Genomic DNA, 21042 nt, shown 5'->3' with positions numbered 1-21042 from the left:
GTCTGACTGTCTGAAACAACGGTTAGCAACATGTTAGCATTTCTGCTGCATGGAAAAGCAGCTCTGAGTGATTATTCAGATTTGAATTACAGTATTTTAGTGGTAGCAGTTGAGAATTACATTAATGTTATTGCAGTATTGTTTCTGTTATAGTTTTTGCAACACATTAAGCTGAGTATTATAAAGCAAACAGTAAATGGATGTTATTTTATGTCTTGTCTTTTCTTAGTCCTGGATGTTGACACAGATGATGTTTTGTTTTTTGTTTTTCAGGCGACGTTCGTGATAAAAATGTTGAAGGACTGACTTACACTGTCTTTGTGTCTTTGTTTAGAAGCAGAGCGACACAGTTGGATCCAGTTCTCAACCCTGTCATCTCTGTTGTGGTGGGAAACACTTTCATTGTGACCTTTGTGGGAAAAGTTTCAGATATCAAATCACCCTAAAAATATATCAACGTAGACACACTGGAGACAAAATGAACTACTGCAAAGAATATGCTAGAGGCTTCCCCACAACAAGTGAGTTAAAACAACATGAACTTATTCACAGTGGGGTCAAAAAGCATCTCTGTGATCAGTGTGGGTCATCCTTCACCACTGCAAGTCAACTTAAAAAAGACAAATAAGTCCACACAGGAGAGAAACCATACAAGTTGATAGAGGATTTTTATGAAATACAAATCATTAAGTATAATCAAGTAAAATCAAGTGTGCCTTATAATCAAGTGTTCATATATTTTCACATAACCAAGCCTATTTTTAAACAAAACACAATGCATTCCTTACTTCAGTGTTTGAGATGTTTGACAAGACAGGATATACATGCATTCTTTACTTCAGTGTCTGTGATGTCAGATAAGCATGAATACTGCTGTGTCGTTATTTTCAGTTTGTGTGCAGAAGTTAGATAGCTGACACAATGCCTAAAACTCTCCCCTTTCCGTTAAAAGAGGAAGTACTATGTAACCCATTTTGAACTATAAATAAAGCAAGCAGCCTGTGCTCGAGGTGTGTGATTTTGCTGAGAGGCACACACCCGTGCGCATGTCTTAAAACTCTCTGAGTCGGTCTGCAGTGTCTTATTTCTCTTACTTGTGTTTGAACAAATGTCTTAACCCCTGACACAAGTGCAGACACTGTGACAAAAGCTTCTCACAATCAGGTAATTGTAACTATCATCTTTGCAAGCTCCTTTGACAACTATCATGAACGTACACACGTGAAAGGAAACTACAGCTGTGACCAGTGTGACAAGAGCTTCAGGAATTTCAGTTCATACTCCGAACACAAACGATCCCACGTTACTAATAAACTGTTTCACTGTTACCAATGTGCCAAAACATTCATTTCGTTATCTGCTCTGTGCAAACAGCGTGATCATCCAGGACTGAAATCACTCCCATCTCTGGATCACGGTAAAGCTGCAGAGACAGAAAGATCCTCGTCTGGTTTCAGGGTCAGACTTAAACCCTTGAGATCAGGCTCCACAGAGTTCAGGTGGAGTCTTCTGTAAAGATCTGATGAGGCAGCTATGAATGAAAATGTGCCTCTCGTTACATTTTAAGCTTTCTAAACTGTTCTACTGTAGTTGAACCAAAAAAATCTGTTTCCTCTTATTATGTTTTTATTGAATGTATTTTGATCCATGTGTTCTGCAGATATTTTTTGTTGGGTTGTTTTTGTTCAGGTTGTTTGTGTTATGAAATCCTTTAACAGTTAAACCAAAATTTTAAATGTTAAATAAAGAAATAGTTTAATGACTATAAGTGTGATCCATGATGTCATTTCCTGTATATCAAACCAAAAACTGAAGTGACAAATGTTCTCAGTGACACAGATGGAGGTTTATCAGAGGAGGAGACTTGGCTGTTCTCTAACTGAACAGGGTTCCTGCAGCTTACTGAAAATCCTGACCTGAAATTCATGAAAAAATAAGATCTATAAAATCTTTTAGATTTTAATATAGTTGCTGTAGGTATTAAAAATTCTGATTTGTGTTTGAGATATAAAAAAGATTAATTTTGGAAAATAATCATTTAAAGTTGTGGTTTGACTTGCTCCGTTTATCAGTGCTTCCTTTGTTGGCACTGCCTTTCTTCAGAAGTTGTTGGTCTATATTGACATGACAGCAGATTTTTCAGCTGGACATCCATGATGTGAATCTTATTTCACCACATCCCAAAGGTGCTCTATTGGACTGAGACTAGGGCTGGGCGATATGACCCAAAATTCCTATCTCGATATATCTCAATATTTTTTTAAAGCCATAAGGCAGGAACAAAAAGAGAGTTCTTAGTCAAAGCTGTGTCCCAGATGTCACACAGGCACTTTTATTTTTTATACAGCATAGATGTACATGAAAAAAACTACTCAAAAATAAATTATGAACATTTATTAAATAATAATGCTCCATAAATAAAAGAAAACTGTTGTTTTTGTGCATAACAAAGAGCTCACAATTGTGCAGTCAAAATGTAAACTAACAGATGCTGAGCACAATAACAAAGACAGATTTCACAGCTGCTCTGTTCCCAACTTCTACTGTGTGACTGACAGCCTGGAGTTTGAAATCATCTTCGTAACCATGTTTCATAACAGGTGCCATTTATGTCCTTATACACACACAATACGGTAATATTACATTGAAGCAGAGTACGTTTTACTGCGCGAGGCTCCTCGGTAGCCTTAATGCTCCAACAATCCATCAAGCGGTGCAGCAAAGTCGTACTAAAACATTTTTTGACAGATTGCTGAGTGCCGTGTACCACATAAAATCGGTTCGCGGTCATCAAGCACAACAAGAATTCATACAAAAGGTGCACTGTCAACTTTTAAGAGAATGAAAGGATTTTATTTATTTCTATTTACTGGTGGTGGTCAGAGGGCCCGGTGGCGCCTGTGTCCGGCAGCCTCGCCTCTGTCAGTGCGCCCCAGGGCAGCTGTGGCTACAATGTAGCTGCCATCACCAGTGTGTGAATGTATGTGTGAATGGGTGAATGACTGAATGTAGTGTAAAGCGCTTTGGGGTCCTAAGGACTAGAAAAGCGCTATACAAATGCAGGCCATTTACCATTTACCATTTTAGGCTGTGCAGCCGCTCTGGGCTGCATGGCGTTAGCATGGTTAGCTCGTTAATACGTTGATGCTGTACAGGGCGATGCACAGTAACTCGTTAACGGAGATTTGCCGTGTCCATCTTGTCGCTGCCTGCAGGTGAAGCGATGGTGGAGGAGGGAGAGTTGTGTTCAGTTAAGGAGAGAGGCGAGGTCGAGTAACGTTGCGTAGAGACAAAAGTGGACGAAAGAGAGGCAAACTTGTGGCTCCACAACTATAATTATAACGTAACATAGACTATATCGATATAAAGGATATTGTCACATCTTATATCTTGTATAAAAATATATCGATATTTTTAAAAAAACTCGATATATCGCCCAGCCCTAACTGAGACTCAGGTAGGCTGTGGTCTGTAAATGATGTCAGTTGGTACTAAGGGACCCACATTGTGCCAACCAAATATCTCCACGCTATTACACCAGCAGCAGGATGGATCCATGCTTTATGTTGTTTAAGACAAATTCTGCCCCTAAAATCTGAATGTTGCAGAGATTGAGACCCATCAGACCAGGCAACATTTTTCAATCTTTTCTTGGCCACTTTTGTTGATCTTGAATGTAAAAGAACCCCATCATGTGAGCTGGAGTGTTCTGGGACGTAATCCGATAAAAACCGATCTCTTTACCCGTCGGCTTCCCGTGGTTGTCATGTGACCGGCTATTGCACTTAATAATAAAACAGCTTCTTGCCATTTTTTGTGTTTATTTTTATCGCTGTGTGACTGTTTTCATGTGAAAGCCTGCATGCGCTAGTACCGCTTGCCACTCGTACCCACAATCCTTTGCGGTTTTACCCCGGAATGACGTCACATTTTCAATCATTTTCAATTTGTCAGAAAGGACCTTTTCTGTTAGGACTGATAGGTTCTCCTCTAACACTGCTGCCCTAACCTGCGGGGTTCCACAGGGTTCAGTTTTGGGTCCATTAGTATTTTCTTTTACATGCTTCCTTTAGCTGCATTATTCAGTCTTTTAGTGACCTGTCTTATCATTTCTATGCTGATGACATTCAGCTGTATATGTCCTTTAAGCCTAATCAGCTGGATACACTGTCCATCCTAGTCCAGTGCTCAACCCAGGTTTCTGATTGGCTTTCTAACAATTACATTGTTTTAAACATGAACAAGACAGAGACCATGATCATAGCATCTCCTGATCTATATTCTAAAATCAGTCAGGTTCTTGCCCCTTTCTGTTTTTCTGCTGAGCCAAATATTTGAAATCTTGGAGTAATATTTGACTCCTCTTTGGGCCTTGACTCACACGTAAAGTCTCTGTCTCGTTCCTGTTTCTTTCATTTAAGGAATATTTCTAAACTGCGACATATGGTCTCCTTAGCTGAACTGGAAAAAATTGTCCATGCATTTGTGTCATTGCGTTTAGACTATTGTAATTCCCTGTTTACCAGCTTGGATAAATCATCTCTGTACAAAATGCAGCAGCCAGACTACTAACTCGCTCTTGCAAGCGAGCTCACATCACTCCTATTTTATGTTCTTTACATTGGCTCCCAATAGATTTTAGAATTCCCTTTAAAATTATTGTTTTAACGTACAGAGCAGTACATGGCCAGGCACCAGATTATTTATCCAAGCTTCTCACAAAATACACTGCTGCTCGTTGTCTCCGCTCACAGGCTCAGAGTTTGTTGGTTGCTCCCCGAACATGACTGAAGATGAAAGGGGGCGGAGCCTTTCAGTCTGTGGCACCAACGCTGTGGAACAGTCTACCTCCACAACTACGTTTGGTTGACTCTGTGGAATCCTTTGAAAAGCAGTTAAAAACTTTACTGTTTAAACAAGCTTTCTGTTGACCAATGCTTTTTACATTTTTAATTTACATTTAACCTCTATATTGTGTATATAATTTGCTATTTATCGGACTGTTTAATTTAATCTTTGTGTACAGCGCTTTGTGACTACCTGTCTATGAAAAGCACTTAATAAATAAACTTTACTTCCTGTGAAAATGAGTCCTCCACCATAGTCATCCACTAATTGTCCTTTGCTCTTCTCCCTGTACTCCAGGGTGGGCAACTCCAGGCCTCGAGGGCCGGTGTCCTGCAGGTTTTACATCTCACCCTGGGTCAACACACCTGAATCGTGTATTACCAGGCCTCTGGAGAACTACAAAATACATTGAGGAAGGAATTTAGCCATTTGAATCAGCTGTGTTGGATCAAGGACAAATCTCCAATCTGCAGGACACCAGCCCTCGAGGCCTGGAGTTGCCCACCCCTGCTGTACACCAACTGCTGCACCTCCAACCACCAGTCTGTCAAGCTAGTGAAGTTTGCAGATGACATCACCGTTATTGGACTCATCTCGGACGGGGATGAGTCTGCCTACAAGATGGAGGTTGAACGTCTGGTGTCCTGGTGCAGCCGCAACAACCTGGTGCTAAACAATGACAGTGGAAATTATTGTGGACTTCAGGAAGCACACAGCCCCCACATCATCCTGTCTGACACCCTCATCACCACTGTGGACTCATTCCACTTCCTGGATACCACCATCACCCAGGACCTGAAGTGGGAGCCCACCATCACCTCCGTCATTAAGAAAGCCCAGCAGAGGATGTACTTCCTGAGGCAGCTGAAGAAATTCAACCTGCCAACACGGACGATGATGCAATTCTACACTGCAATCATCGAGTCCATCCTCACCTCCTCCATCACCGTGTGGTACGCTGGAGTCGCCACCTCTTACAAACAGAGACTGCAGTGTTTTGTGCGCTCTGCTGAGAAGGTGATTGGCTGCAGACTCCCATCTCTGCAGGACCTGTACACCTCCAGATCACAGCTGACCTTTCTCACCCTGGACACAGTCTGTTTGACCTGCTCCCCTCAGGCAGGAGGCTCCGGTCCATTCGCACCAGAACCTCTCGCCATAAGAACAGTTTCTTCCCCTCTGCTGTTGGACTCATGAGCAATAAACATAAGACTGTTCCCACCACAAACGCATGACCTATACTGTGTTCACTGCATCGGTCCCATGCACTGATCATCACCTGCATTCATGTATATTTCAATCTGCTTATCACTTTTTTAAATGTTTATTTTTATTTATTTATTTTACAGGCTGCGTCACGCCTGTTCAAGAGTTGCCCACAACAGATGGCAGGAATAAAATCTCCGCAAAACTTTTCTGGCACAACTTCACCTGTTTCCAAGGTGCATGGAGAGGATGAAAGAATTCAAAAAGCAGGAACTCCAGCAACACTTGAGGGAAGATGAACAACTTTAATAATTGACCAACGCGTTTCGGCTTGTGGCCTTCATCAGGGTCATAGTAAAACATTGTAAAAATTGCTTAAATACAAGACAGGAAACAGAAAAAAGATTTCAAATTAACCAGTCAAAACTTCATAGATAGGTCAGCTGACATATAATAGGTAGGTATTGGTTAATTGGCTCACGCCCAAGTAAATATCGGACTAGATCATTACTGATGAGAAGGAGGGGGGGGGTGACATAACCCCCATATGCCTGAAAATAACACATGCATGAAATGCATAAGGAGGATGCTATAAATATACACACGGGTTTAAAAAAAAAGGGGGGGGGGGGGCGGTCTTTAATGGTAAAAGCACGTTTGAAGTAGAAAACAAGACTACAGGAAGCAATAAAATCTCCAACTACAAACTAAATGAAAAAATGTTTGGCTGTCCAGACAAAACCTTCTTGGGGTCCAGATTTGGACCAGAGTCAGGGGATTGGGGATCCCTGTTGTAGGGTCTACCTTACCATGTAAAGCACTTGAAGGAGACTGTTGTTATGATTGAAATAAAACCCAACTGAAAAACTAAACACACTAACACTTTGTCACAAATTCAGCAGAGAGAAGTCCCTCGCTGTGCACACAGAGCCGAGAAAAGAGACGCTCATGTCTGTTCATTTCTGCTCTGTTTGATGAAAACTGTGTTACTGAGGAACAATGAGAGGACTCGCCTCTGAACACTCAGCGTGAGGAGTTGACACTGCAATAACATTCACACATCAACATACAGAAGATTGTTTCAGTGTTAGGTTTAGTGAAATTTGAGGTTAATGGTGTGCCTCAGACTTTGTAATTCCCGTGTGTGTGACTTATTGAAACATTCTCCTACATGCAAAACAAGGTTTACCTTTTAAGACTAAATAAATCTGAAAGCTTTTCCATCCTAAAAGAGGACAACAATGTGTAGTTTATGATGTTCTAAAGGTTTCAGCAGCTTTTTGAATTTGTCACACGTGTGGAAATGTATGAGTGAGTCTTTGATGCTCGTCAGCACACAAACCCAGAGTTTCTCTACAGGAACACAGAGAGAGTTATTCCCTGTACTGTAAGGACACATTCAGCATTGTGCAGTAACTCCAGATCAGCCCAGTTAAATGATTACATGGATGTGAGTGTGATCGTCAGAGCAGCCCTGATCAGTGTCAGGTTATAATGACCAAGGTGTACACAAACACTAAGTTTGATATTAAAATGTGTGAAGTGTAAATTCAGCCAAAGCCTTTAACCGGGCTGTGAAAAAATACAATGCCCGTGTCTCAATCTCGCATCTCATATGAAGTGAAGAAATATTTTTAAAAATAATATGAAGGCAATAAGAGAGTGTTACAAGCATAGCTCTAAAGAATGCAGCCTCATGGGCAGTGCAGTCCGTGCTGCAGGGAGAATGGACTGCCATACCCGTGATGTGTCTGTGAGCGAGGAGGGAGAAAAAGGAGAAAAGTACAAGTTGTCATAGAGCAGAAACGCGAGCTGGAAGCATGTAAATACAATAATAATCACTGCAGCCAAAAGCCCAGTTGTAAGTACGCTATTAAGACTCGACTGTACGCTGTGTTCGTGTTTTCCTCCCAAACAATAAGCTCCGTTGGAGCCTTTCAACGCCTCTCTCTGTCTCTGGCTAGCAAACTTGACCCAGACAACAAAGTTCTGTAATCTGTAGTGGAATACATTTTAAAAGTAACCTTCCCAACACTGTTAATAGACCTCTCTGCATTGAATCATACTTGTTATTAATCTCTGTCTGTCTTTTCTCCTGTCTTCCTTCTCTCACCCCAACCAGTTGTGACAGATGGCCGCCCCTTCCTGGTTATTTGAGAGTTCTGCTTTCCTGTTAAAAGGGAGATTTTCCTGCCGTTTTCATCAGATTCCACTACACTGCATTTTCGCAGGAAATGCAACTTTTTATATTTTTTATTTAACATTTAATTAACAATATATATATTTGGATTCAAACTAGAACAAGACTTGGTATTATTTAAATGGTATGCTTATGTCTCAGACATTACCCCCCAAAAATTGGACTCATGTCTCAAAAGTTGGTCTGCTAAAGGATTGCCTACATTTGATAGCTTGATTAAAGATGGAAATTTAATTAGTGTTGATACATTGAAACAAAAATACAATCTGGAAAGACAGGATTTATGCCGATACTTGTTAATAAGACACTATATAAAGAGGACAATTAGAGTGGTGTCGGACACTAATGTAGATTTGATAGCAATGCTCAAAAAGGCATATAGTGGTGACGTCAACAAAAAACACATTTCCTGTTTGTATACATTTTTTACAAATAAGATGGGAGAAGGAGGGAGGAGTGTGCATAACATAAACAACAATTGAAATGCACTAGCTCACAAAGATGGAGGGAATTTGGATGGAAATTTTGATTAGGTTCTTTATCACCTCTTACCAAAAGACTCATTATGATGGGAATCCCCCGTATGCTGGAGAAAATATGGACACAGACCTCTGACATTTGCAGGCAGAATTTTAAACCTTGGGTGAAATGTGGTCAATGCAGTTCTTAAGCATGCATGCAAATGTTCATTAGTCAGCTGTGAGCGAGTTTTCCCCATTCATCTTTAAATGCCAGATTTTCACTTCAGGAAGCACACAGCCCCACTCCACTGACGACTTGCTGTTGGCCAACACCCTCAATGACTTTTACTGCCGGTTTGATGAGACATCGAGCAGCTTTCACACCTCAATAGAGACACTTTGGTCACTCATCCTCCCACCTTCCCCACTCCCCCCACAACAGAGCCATCGACGCTATCAAAGACTTCACCCACAGGAGCCCCCTTCTCACTTCACACCTATGAGGATTTCACACCACCTTCTCCCACTACAACCCTTCATATTCATGAAGCAGATGTGAGGACGCAGTTTATCCCTTTAGACCTACTAAATAACCAATTTAATTCAATTCAGTTGTAAGGTCTTTATATCAAGCTCTGCTGTGTTCAAGCTATTAATTACTGTACGCAGGAGAACCAAAACACACATCAAACATTAAAGTTCAGTTATGCCAGCTTTAACCTTGGGATGCCTCAGCTTCTCCTTTATATCCCCCACACTCAACTCTCTGCATCAGGAAGCTCCTGGCACTGGTCACCCTGGGAGTTTCGTCCTTCTACGCCCCAACAGTGAGCAGATAACATAGTGAAGCATCGCCAAGCAGTTTTCACAAGGTCATGCTGACACAAAATTTGACTGACTTTAAACACTGGTCACTTCAGGTGTTGCTCTGATATACAGGAAATGACATCACGGCTCAAACTCTTTGTCAGTAAACCATTTCTTTATTTAACATGTAAAATTTTGGTTTAACTGTTGCAGGATTTCATTACACAAACAAGCTGAAAAAAAAACTGCAGAACACCTGGATCAATGCATTCAATAAAAATTTAACAGGAAACAGATTTCTTAATCAAACTGCTGGAACAAAGCTAACCACTCAACACAAACACTACAGTAGAACAGTTTAGAAAGCTTAAAATGTAACGAGAGGCACATTTTCATTCATAGGTGCCTCATCAGATCTTTACAGAAGACTCCACCTGAACTCTGTGGAGCCTGAAACAAAAAACAAAACATCATCTGTGTCAACATCCAGGACTAAGAAAAGACAAGACATAAAATAACATCCATTTACTGTTTGCTTTATAATACTCAGCTTAATGTGTTGCAAAAACTATAACAGAAACAATACTGCAATAACATTAATGTAATTCTCAACTGCTACCACTAAAATACTGTAATTCAAATCTGAATAATCACTCAGAGCTGCTTTTCCATGCAGCAGAAATGCTAACATGTTGCTAACCGTTGTTTCAGACAGTCAGACTAAAATCACAAGATAAAAATAAAAATACCTCACAGTAACTGCACTTGTAGAGTCTTTCTAGTGTGGATCTGTTGGTGTCGTCTCAGGTAACGTGGAGATTTAAAAAGTCTTCTCACACAGGTCACATTTATAAGGTCTCTCCTCAGAGTGGGTAAACATGTGACATCGTAACTCTGTGTTTGTAGCAAACTGTTTGCCACACTGCTCACAGCAGTACACATCATGTCTGGTGTGAATGCGTAGGTGTGTATTTCGCCTCCCTATCCGGCTGAAGGTTTTTCCACAAATGTCACAGCTGTATGCCTTAATTCCAGAGTGGGTAACTAGATGACTCTGTAAGTTGCTACTGTGAGTAAAAGCTCTGCCACACTGATCACAGCTGTACGCTTTAACTCCAGTGTGGATGAGTTGGTGTGTTTTTAAGTTTCGAGAGTGGGTAAAAGACTTTCCACAGTCTCCACAGCTGAACTGTCTCTCTCCAGTGTGGATGAGTTGGTGTGCTTTTATGTTTCCAGAGTGGGTAAAAGACTTTCCACACTCGTCACAGCTGAATGGTCTCTCTCCAGTGTGGATGAGTTGGTGTGTTTTTAACCTTCCAGAGTGGGTAAAAGACTTTCCACACTCGTCACAGCTGAACTGTCTCTCTCCAGTGTGGATGAGTTGGTGTGCTTTTAAGTTTCCAGGGTGGGTAAAAGACTTTCCACAGTCTCCACAGCTGAACGGTCTCTCTCCAGTGTGGATGAGTTGGTGTGCTTTCAAGTTTCCAGATTGGGTAAAAGACTTTCCACACTCGTCACAGCTGAACGGTCTCTCTCCAGTGTGGATCAGTTTGTGTGTTTTTAAGTTTCGAGAGTGGGTAAAAGACTTTCCACACTGCTCACAGCTGAACAGTCTCTCTCCAGTGTGGATCAGTTGGTGTGTTTTTAAGTTTCCAGAGTGGGTAAAAGACTTTCCACACTCGTCACAGCTGAACGGTCTCTCTCCAGTGTGGATCAGTTGGTGTGTTTTTAAGCTTCCAGAGTGGGTAAAAGACTTTCCACACTCGTCACAGCTGAACAGTCTCTCTCCAGTGTGGATCAGTTTGTGTGTTTTTAAGCTTCCAGAGTGGGTAAAAGACTTTCCACACTCGTCACAGCTGAACGGTCTCTCTCCAGTGTGGATCAGTTGGTGTGTTTTTAAGCTTCCAGAGTGGGTAAAAGACTTTCCACAGTCTCCACAGCTGAACGGTCTCTCTCCAGTGTGGATCAGTTTGTGTGTTTTTAAGTTTCCAGAGTGGGTAAAAGACTTTCCACACTCGTCACAGCTGAACGGTCTCTCTCCAGTGTGGATGACCTGATGCATTTTTAGGGAAGCTTTCACAGTAAAATCTTTCCCAAACTCGTCACAGTTGTATTTTTTTCTTCCACTTCTTTCTTCAACGAATTTGTCGGGCTCCTGAGAGCGTTGACTTCTCGATCCACGTTGGTCCTGCAGTGACAGAGATACAAACAGAGGCAGTGAGTTGTGGGAAATTCATTATTCTAACCGGCCTTTTATTAGTGGTATTTTGTGACCTTTTATTGAATAAGTAGTTTTACTTCTTTTCATACACACATTGCAAATGTGCTTATGAGAGTTGGCATTCAGTCTTTTGAGGGTCAATGCAAACACACTTACAGACACAGATAAATATTAGAGTTGTTTCTAGGGCAAAGGTGAGAGACATTTGGCCTGCAAAGTGTCTGTACGCCTGCCCAGTGAGATTAGCACATGATGTAAAAGAGTTTACCCACGCTTATTAGCACAGAGGAGCATAGCTGATGCTATAGCAGTGGAAAGGAAAATAGTTGGGCATTTTAAACATTCCGCCTTAGCCTACTCCCGCCTCGAGGACATTCAGGGACAGGTCAACCAGCCAAAAAAAAAGAGACTGCAGCAGGACGTACAGACGCGCTGGAACAGCACGTATTACATGCTCCAGTCCCTCATTGAGCAAGAGCGAGTTCTGGGCGTGTCCGAGCACGAACTCCCTGACTATCTCACCGCTCACCAATGGGCTCTTACAGAGACGACTGTTGCCATCCTCGCCCCCTTTGAGGAACTAACTAAAAAAGTGAGCAGCTACGATGCACTAGCCTCTGATGATGGCGGCGCGTGAACAACGCGAGGCTCAGTGTCTCTCCAGAATCTGCTATTTAGCGGTTTTTTTATCTACTTTTAACCGGATTATTCGTCCAGAATTGCTGTGCGTTGCTGACCTACAGCAGACAAGAGCTTCTGGACATCTGGACTCACAACTCCAACAGTTTTATCGCCGATCTCCGACTCATCCCAGAAAACTCCAGAACACCGGAGGCTGCCCACTCTCCCCGGCCGGGCGGAAGTGCACGCAGACGGCGCCGAGATCGTAAACAAAGGTGAGGTAGGCGCGGAGGGCTACGGGCTAAGCTAAAGCTAACACCACACCGGCTGCCTTTACCCAGTATTTTCCTCGCCAATGTCCGTTCTCTGGCAAACAAAATGGATGAGATACGGCTCTCCATCACTAACAACAGACGGATTATGGACTCAAATGTCATGTTTTTCACCGAAACATGGTTGAACAACAGCTGCCCGGACAATGCTATCGAGTTAGCAGGACGCCACACACACCGAGCCGACAGGCTAGCAGATGACTCCGGCAAGACCAGAGGTGGAGGTTTGTGTATTTATATTAACAATGCTTGGTGCATGAACTCCACTACTACTGAGAGTCACTGCTCACCTAATGCGGAGTTTTTAATGGTCAAATGCAGACCTTATTATCTCCCCAGAGAACTCACTTCAATCATACTCACTGCCGTGTATATCCCCCCCGACGCTAATGCTAGGCTAGCCATGAAAGAACTTTCTGCAGCCATTAACAAACACCAGAATAAACACCCCGAGGCTGCTTTTATTGTTGCTGGCGACTTCAACCACACCAACTTAAGGACAGTCCTCCCCAGATTCCACCAACATGTCTCCTGCCACACCACCGGAGACAAGACTTTAGACCATGTGTATTCCAACCTGGCTGGAGCCTACAAAGCCACACCCCTCCCCCACATTGGACAATCCGACCATCTCTCCCTGTTCCTCACACCTAGGTATTCACCACTCATCCAACATGTGAAACCTGCTGTGAGGACAATTAAAGTGTGGCCAGAGGGGACAGAGGCAGTGCTCCAGGACAGATTTAAAAACACAGACTGGAATATGTTCACCCACACAGACCTGGACCAGTACGCCTCATCTGTACTGGATTACATCTCCGAAACCACAGACAGTGTCACCACCCAGAAACGGATCACCATGTACCCCAACCAGAAGCCTTGGATGAACCGGGATGTTCGTCTCCTCCTGAAAGCCCGCAACACCGCCTTTAGGTCAGGAGATGCACACGCCTACAGCACAGCCAGAGCTAATCTAAAGAAGGGCATCAAAAAAGCCAAACACCATTACAAAAAGAAGGTAGAAGAACACTTCTCCAACTCCAACCCCCGACGCATGTGGCAAGGACTCCAGACCATTACAGACTACAGGACCACCAAACCCTCCCCCGCATCCTCTGATGTCTCCTTCCTCAATGAGCTCAACAACTTTTATGCTCGTTTTGAGCGAGGGAACCCCACAACCACAACCAAAGCAGACATGACGCCAGACCACCAACCTCTGACTCTCTCCCCCACCGATGTAGGAGCGGTGCTGAGCAGGATCAATGTCCACAAGGCTGCAGGTCCAGATGGCATCCCCGGGCGTGTTCTCAGAGCGTGTTCTGGGGAGCTTGCAGGAGTGCTCACAGACATATTCAATCTGTCCTTGGCCCACACTGTGGTACCGGCCTGCTTCAAATCCACCTCCATCGTCCCGATACCCAAAAACTCCAACCCATCTTGCCTCAATGACTACCGCCCAGTAGCACTCACCCCCATCATCACTAAGTGCTTAGAGCAGCTGGTCCTAGCACACTTCAAATCCTGTCTCCCCCCCACCCTGGACCCACACCAATTCGCATACCGCCAGAACAGGAGCACAGAGGATGCAGTCTCCATCGCACTGCACTCTGTCCTCTCACACCTGGACAACAACAACACCTACGCCAGAATGCTGTTTATAGACTTCAGTTCAGCATTCAATACAATCCACCCCTCACAACTCATCAGGAAACTGACAGACCTGGGCATCAGCTCCCTCATCTGCAAATGGTTACTGGACTTCCTGACCAACCGCCCCCAACATGTCCGGCTGGATAACCACTGCTCATCTACCATCACAATGAACACCGGTGTACCACAAGGCTGTGTGATGAGCCCTTTCCTCTACTCCCTCTTCACCCACGACTGCAGACCTGCTGATGGTTCCAACACCATCATTAAGTTTGCAGATGACACCACGGTGATTGGCCTCATCAGTGACAACGATGAGGCCGCCTACAGGGAGGAGGTGGATCGTCTGGCTGAGTGGTGCGACACAAACAACCTGCTGCTTAACACCGAGAAGACCAAGGAGCTCATCGTGGACTACAGGAGGAATGCTGACCTACATCCACCCATCCACATTAAGGGGACGGCTGTGGAGCGTGTGAGCAGCTTCAAGTTCCTGGGAGTCCACATCTCCGAGGATCTCACCTGGACGACCAACTGCTCCAAGCTGGTCAAGAAGGCTCACCAGCGCCTCTTCTTCTTGAGGACTCTGAGGAAGAACCACCTGTCCTCAGACATCCTGGTGAACTTCTATCGCTGCACCATCGAGAGCATCCTGACCAACTGTATAACATTCTGGTACGGGAACTGCTCTGCCTCGGACCGGAAGGCGTTGCAGAGGGTCGTGAAAACTGCCCAGCGCATCGCCGGAGCACCACTTCCTGCCATAAAAGACATCTACAGGAAGCGGTGTCTGAAAAGGGCTGGGAAAATCATCAAAGACCCCAGTCACCCATCACATGGACTCTTCACCCTCCTGCCCTCTGGGAGGCGCCACAGGAGCCTCCGGACTAAGACCACCAGGTACCGGAACAGCTTCTTCCCCACAGCTGTCAGACTCCTGAACTCTGCCTCCTGACATCTGACCCACGTTAACACATGGACTGAACATACACACCCCCACAATGGACAACTGTACCCTCAAACACACAATAATAACATGGAGTGAACCACCACTCACAACCACTAGCACTTTATATAGCCTCTGTAGAAACTATCTACACCCTCACTTATCTTAACTGCACTACTGTATAGCTCTGTGTAAATAATCATTCTGTACATTCGATAATCTTTAATCCTACAACTGTTTACAACTTGCATAGTTCCCATTTCTGTATAGCTGTATATCTCAAATTTCTGTAAAGTTATTTATTTCATATTCTGTATAGTTTTTCATATTTATATCCTGTTCATAGCCTGTACATAGCTTGTACTCACTACAGCCTGTACATACTTAGTTATAGAATATTCACAACATACTTCATACCGTGTACATTATAACATACCATAATAGACCCATTTCTGTAATATGCTTACATATCTATACTATTGCTAATATATATTGTAATATATCTATATCACTAAAGCACTTCTGGATGGATGCAAACTGCATTTCGTTGCCCTGTACCTGTGCATGTGCAATGACAATAAAGTTGAATTCTAATTCAATTATATTCTATGTCATCCCAGCTGTGACTGTGCTTGTGAGACTTCTAAACAGAGAAACAGACGAGTAAATACCTCTCAGCCCCATGTAGCAGTGTGGAAAGTGAAAGTCTTTTTAGCTCAGTGTCACACATTATAGATGAAAACAGAAACAGTCTGACTGCTGATAATGCAGAAAAGCTACTTTTCTTATAAAAAAAAAACAAAACCTGCCACTCACTTTTTCTCTCCATTAAGTGAGTCATCTTAGACTTGATGTTAATACCTACCTCAGTTGCACTGACTGCCACAGTTCTATGTTGGTGGATGTTGTTAGTTTATTCAAATATTGTGCACTAAATAGCAAAGATGTTAATTACTGCCCCTTGTGTTGTCCAAAGCGGCAGAGTTTACAATAAACTGAAAACAATACTTGAGTTGCACTGTCACTGTTTACATTTTTTTCAGCACGCCCCTGCGGGCGGTTTATCGCTCCGGTCTACCACCACTATGTCCCTCTGTATCTGGAAGTCCCACAGGCTCTTAGCTCGGTCATTCTCCACCACCCTTGGAGGCATCTCCCATTTTGACCTCGGGACTTCCAGGTTATACTCGGCACAGATGTTCCTGTACACTATGCCGGCCACTTGGTTATGGCGTTCCATGTATGCCTTGCCTCCTGCCTGGGGCGTCTGTATCCAGTAAGGGTCCTAAGGCTAGACCCCCTATGCTAAGCAAGCCTACCGCAGACATGAGCGAGACAGATAAATATGAAGGCATGCCGGCTCGGACGTCGCCCGGATCAACAAGGTCCGCGTCAGGTGTTGAGGAACCAGGGCACCCTGACGAAAAGTGGGCTACTGGAACAAGAAGGCATCGGTGGGCAAGGGACGAAAACAGGGCGTTGTTGGAATGCTACTACGCAAGTAACCCCGGCGGAAGGGGCTACATGAATAGGATGAGGGACCTATGGATTCTTCGATACCCAACATCCACAATGACGGCGAAACAACTAGTAGCTCAGTGTTCCAACATTCGAAAGAAGGGACTGCTCTCACAGCTAGAGATTGACGAGGTACAACACAAATGCTACGGCAAGGAGGAGTCAGGACGCCAGGTCAGGGGGGAGATATCATCACCCCCACCCGAGATTGGGTACATAGCCCCAAGTGCGATAGGAGAAGGATCGTTGAGTGCGAGAGGAGCTGACCTGAAAAATAGGATCATGGCCAAGCTTGAAACCTGGATCCCCCGTAGCCGGTTACCAAGATTACGTGAAGTACCCTCAGAAGGTCTGCTAGATGATGTTAATGCAGCACTACGGGCAATACCTACAACCACGATTACCGACACTAACAAGCTGATCTACAATACGGCAGCAGTGATCAGTGAGATGCTTGGCTACAAGTTGAACAGCCACAAGGGGCAGTACCCTCCATGGAGAAGGAGGCTAGAGGGCAAGATCAAAGTAGCACGGAGGGAGGTTAGCCAACTAACGGAGTTGCAGAAAGGTGCGACAAATAAGGTGCCTAAGAAATACAGCAAGCTGTCCATACCTGAGGCCTTGGAAACTGCCAAGCAAAGACTCACAGCCTTGGCCAGCCGCTTGAGGAGGTACACCAGAGAGATAGAAGGCAGGAGAATAAACCAGCTGTTCTCCACAGAACCAGCAAAGGTGTACTCTCAGTGGCAAGGGAACAATAAGAGAACAGCACCACCAAGGCTGGAGACGGAGCAATACTGGAAGAGCATATGGGAGAAGGATGCAACCCATAACGGCAATGCTCAGTGGCTAGTGGATCTGAGGGCAGACCACAGCGACCTCCCTGAACAGGGTCCAGTAACCATCACAGTGGCAGATATCCAAGAAAGGGTCTCCAGTATGAAGAGTTGGACAGCACCAGGGCCCGACATGGTTCACGCCTACTGGCTGAAGAAGCTGACTGCACTCCACGAGCGTCTGGCAGCACAAATGAACCAGCTGCTAGTTAACGAGAGACACCCGGAATGGCTAACTGAAGGCCGGACGGTCCTGATCCCCAAGGACCCCAAGAAGGGACCGGTCCCCTCCAACTACCGACCAATAACCTGCCTCAGTACTACATGGAAGCTCCTGTCAGGCATCATATCGGCTAAGATGAACAGGCACATGGGTCAATACATGAGCGGGACACAGAAAGGAATTGGCAAGAATACCAGAGGTGCAAAACACCAGCTACTGGTAGACAGAACAATCAGCCGAGACTGCAAGACCAGACTGACCAACCTGTGCACTGCCTGGATTGATTACAAGAAGGCCTATGACTCAATGCCCCACAGCTGGATACTGGAATGCCTAGAATTGTACAAGATCAATGGGACCCTAAGAGCCTTCATCAGGAACTCAATGGGGATGTGGCGTACAACACTAGAGGCCAACTCCAAGCCCATAGCACAAGTTACCATCAAGTGCGGGATCTACCAAGGAGATGCTCTGTCCCCACTGCTGTTCTGCATAGGCCTGAACCCCCTCAGTGAGATCATTAACAAGACTGGCTACGGATACAGACTACGGAACGGAGCAGTTGTCAGCCACCTCCTGTACATGGATGACATCAAGCTGTATGCCAAGAGTGAACGAGACATCGATTCACTGATCCACACTACCAGGCTATACAGCAATGACATTGGAATGTCGTTCGGACTGGAGAAGTGTAGTCGGATGGTAACAAAGAGAGGGAAGGTAGTCAGAACTGAGGGGATTGAACTACCAGAAGGCAACATTGCAGACATAGAGGACAGTTACAAGTACCTGGGGATCCCGCAGGCAAATGGGAACCATGAAGAGGCCGCTAGAAAGGCTGCAACCACCAAGTACCTGCAGAGGGTCAGGCAAGTCCTGAGGAGTCAGCTGAATGGTAAGAACAAGATCCGGGCCATCAACACGTACGCCCTGCCCGTGATCAGGTACCCTGCTGGGGTAATAGGCTGGCCAAAGGAGGAGATAGAAGCCACTGACATAAAGACAAGAAAGCTCCTTACCATGCATGGAGGGTTTCACCCCAAGTCCAGCACCCTGAGGCTGTACGCTAAGCGGAAGGAAGGGGGCCGGGGACTGGTGAGTGTCAGCACCACAGTCCAGGATGAGACAAGGAACATCCAAGAATACATTGGGAAGATGGCCCCAACTGACCGAGTGCTCAGTGAATACCTCAGGCAGCAGAAACCCAAGAAAGAGGAGGGAGACGAGGAACCATCATGGAAGGACAGGCCCCTGCACGGTATGTACCACCGGCAGATAGAGGAGGTGGCTGATATCCAGAAATCCTACCAGTGGCTGGACAAAGCTGGACTGAAAGACAGCACAGAGGCACTAATCATGGCAGCACAAGAACAAGCTCTGAGTACAAGATCCATAGAGGCTGGGGTCTATCACACCAGGCAAGACCCCAGGTGCAGGTTGTGTAAAGATGCCCCAGAGACAATCCAGCACATAACAGCAGGGTGCAAGATGCTAGCAGGCAAGGCATACATGGAACGCCATAACCAAGTGGCCGGCATAGTGTACAGGAACATCTGTGCCGAGTATAACCTAGAAGTCCCGAGGTCAAAATGGGAGATGCCCCCAAGGGTGGTGGAGAATGACCGAGCTAAGATCCTGTGGAACTTCCAGATACAGACGGACAAAATGGTGGTGGCTAACCAACCGGACATAGTGGTGGTAGACAAACAGAAGAAGACGGCCGTAGTGATCGATGTAGCGGTTCCGAATGACAGCAATATCAGGAAGAAGGAACACGAGAAGCTGGAGAAATACCAAGGGCTCAGAGAAGAGCTCGAGAGGATGTGGAGGGTGAAGGTAACGGTGGTCCCCGTGGTAATCGGAGCACTAGGTGCGGTGACTCCCAAGCTAGGCGAGTGGCTCCAGCAGATCCCGGGAATAACATCGGAGATCTCTGTCCAGAAGAGCGCAGTCCTGGGAACAGCTAAGATACTGCGCAGGACCCTCAAGCTCCCAGGCCTCTGGTAGAGGACCCGAGCTTGAAGGATAAACCGCCCGCAGGGGCGCGCTGGGTGTTTTTTTTTTTTTTTTATATATAATATACATACATATATATACATACATACATACACATATACACACATACACATATATACATATATACACACACACACACACACACACACACACACACACACACACACACACACACACACACACACACACACACATATACATACATACACACACACATATACATATATACACACATATATACATACATACATATATACACACATATATACACACATATATACATACATACATATATATATATATATACACATATATACATACATACATACATATATATATACATACATACATACATATATACTAGGGGTGCAACGATACACAAAATTCACGGTTCGGTTCGGTTCGATACTTTGGTGTCACGGTTCGATATTTTTTCGATACAAAAAAATGTTCATGTCTTTTTAATTTGTCATTTATTAAAATTATAAATATATATTTTAACTCAAAAGTACAGTTTTTAAATTTAACCCTAACCCTTGTGCGTGTTTTTTATTTTGACAGCGAATACGCACCTGTGGACCACTTATGTGCAGCCCTGGTTATTTAGCTCGTCATATTGCAGCCACAGAAATTCTTTTGTCCATGAAACCATAAAGCTGCACTTTCTTTTTGCCTTATAGTCTGATTTGTCATAACTTCTCCGTTTTGTGGTAAGCTTTTCTTTGGCTGTCACTTCTTCACCCTGACCTGTCTTATTTGGCTCAGCAGAACTAAAATATATATCCTGCTGCTTTTACACACACACTCACATAAGCTCAGCGATTCTCTGCGCGATCAACCTCTCACATGTTTAAGCTGCGGGAGATTTCACTTGTCATGTTTGCATAGTAAGCTAACAATTAATAAGACGATGTCAGAGGAATTGGTGCACAAATTATCATCACTCACAGATCAGTGCTGTCGCTCTCTATACACAGTTCGCGCGATTGCAAAGTGAAAGCAAAAAAACAAGCGCAAATTCAAACACGATTTCAATATGTCACATATTGACAGTGGCTCACCCAATGACATAATTACCCAGCTACATTTCTGAAAGAATGCAAAAGCATTGACATATATTTTTCCTTCCTACAATAGCCCGACAGGCAGGGCAG

The 21042-nt window shown here is 44.4% G+C and overlaps 2 protein-coding genes across 2 annotated transcripts in view; one reads left to right on the top strand and one right to left on the bottom strand.

Annotated features, from left to right (window-relative positions):
• Positions 1-21042, top strand: part of LOC146624981 (uncharacterized) — a 58988-nt gene that overhangs the window by 10118 nt on the left and 27828 nt on the right. The gene's annotated exons all lie outside the window — the stretch shown is intronic.
• Positions 10326-12304, bottom strand: LOC146624982 (uncharacterized). The gene is made up of 2 exons (XM_085363214.1): positions 12287-12304; positions 10326-11710 (listed from the first exon to the last, which is right to left on the bottom strand). Exons 1-2 carry the CDS (start codon positions 12302-12304, stop codon positions 10343-10345), a joined length of 1386 nt encoding a protein of 461 aa, XP_085219340.1. The 3' UTR covers positions 10326-10342.

The sequence above is a fragment of the Diplotaxodon limnothrissa genome, linkage group LG9 (genome assembly GCF_057381915.1).
Source record: "Diplotaxodon limnothrissa isolate DT_005_m linkage group LG9, D_limnothrissa_male_GT1.1, whole genome shotgun sequence".
Taxonomy (NCBI): Eukaryota; Metazoa; Chordata; class Actinopteri; order Cichliformes; family Cichlidae; genus Diplotaxodon; species Diplotaxodon limnothrissa.
The sequence above is the reverse complement of the archived record's forward strand: the minus strand, read 5'-3'. Positions and strand labels throughout refer to the sequence as shown.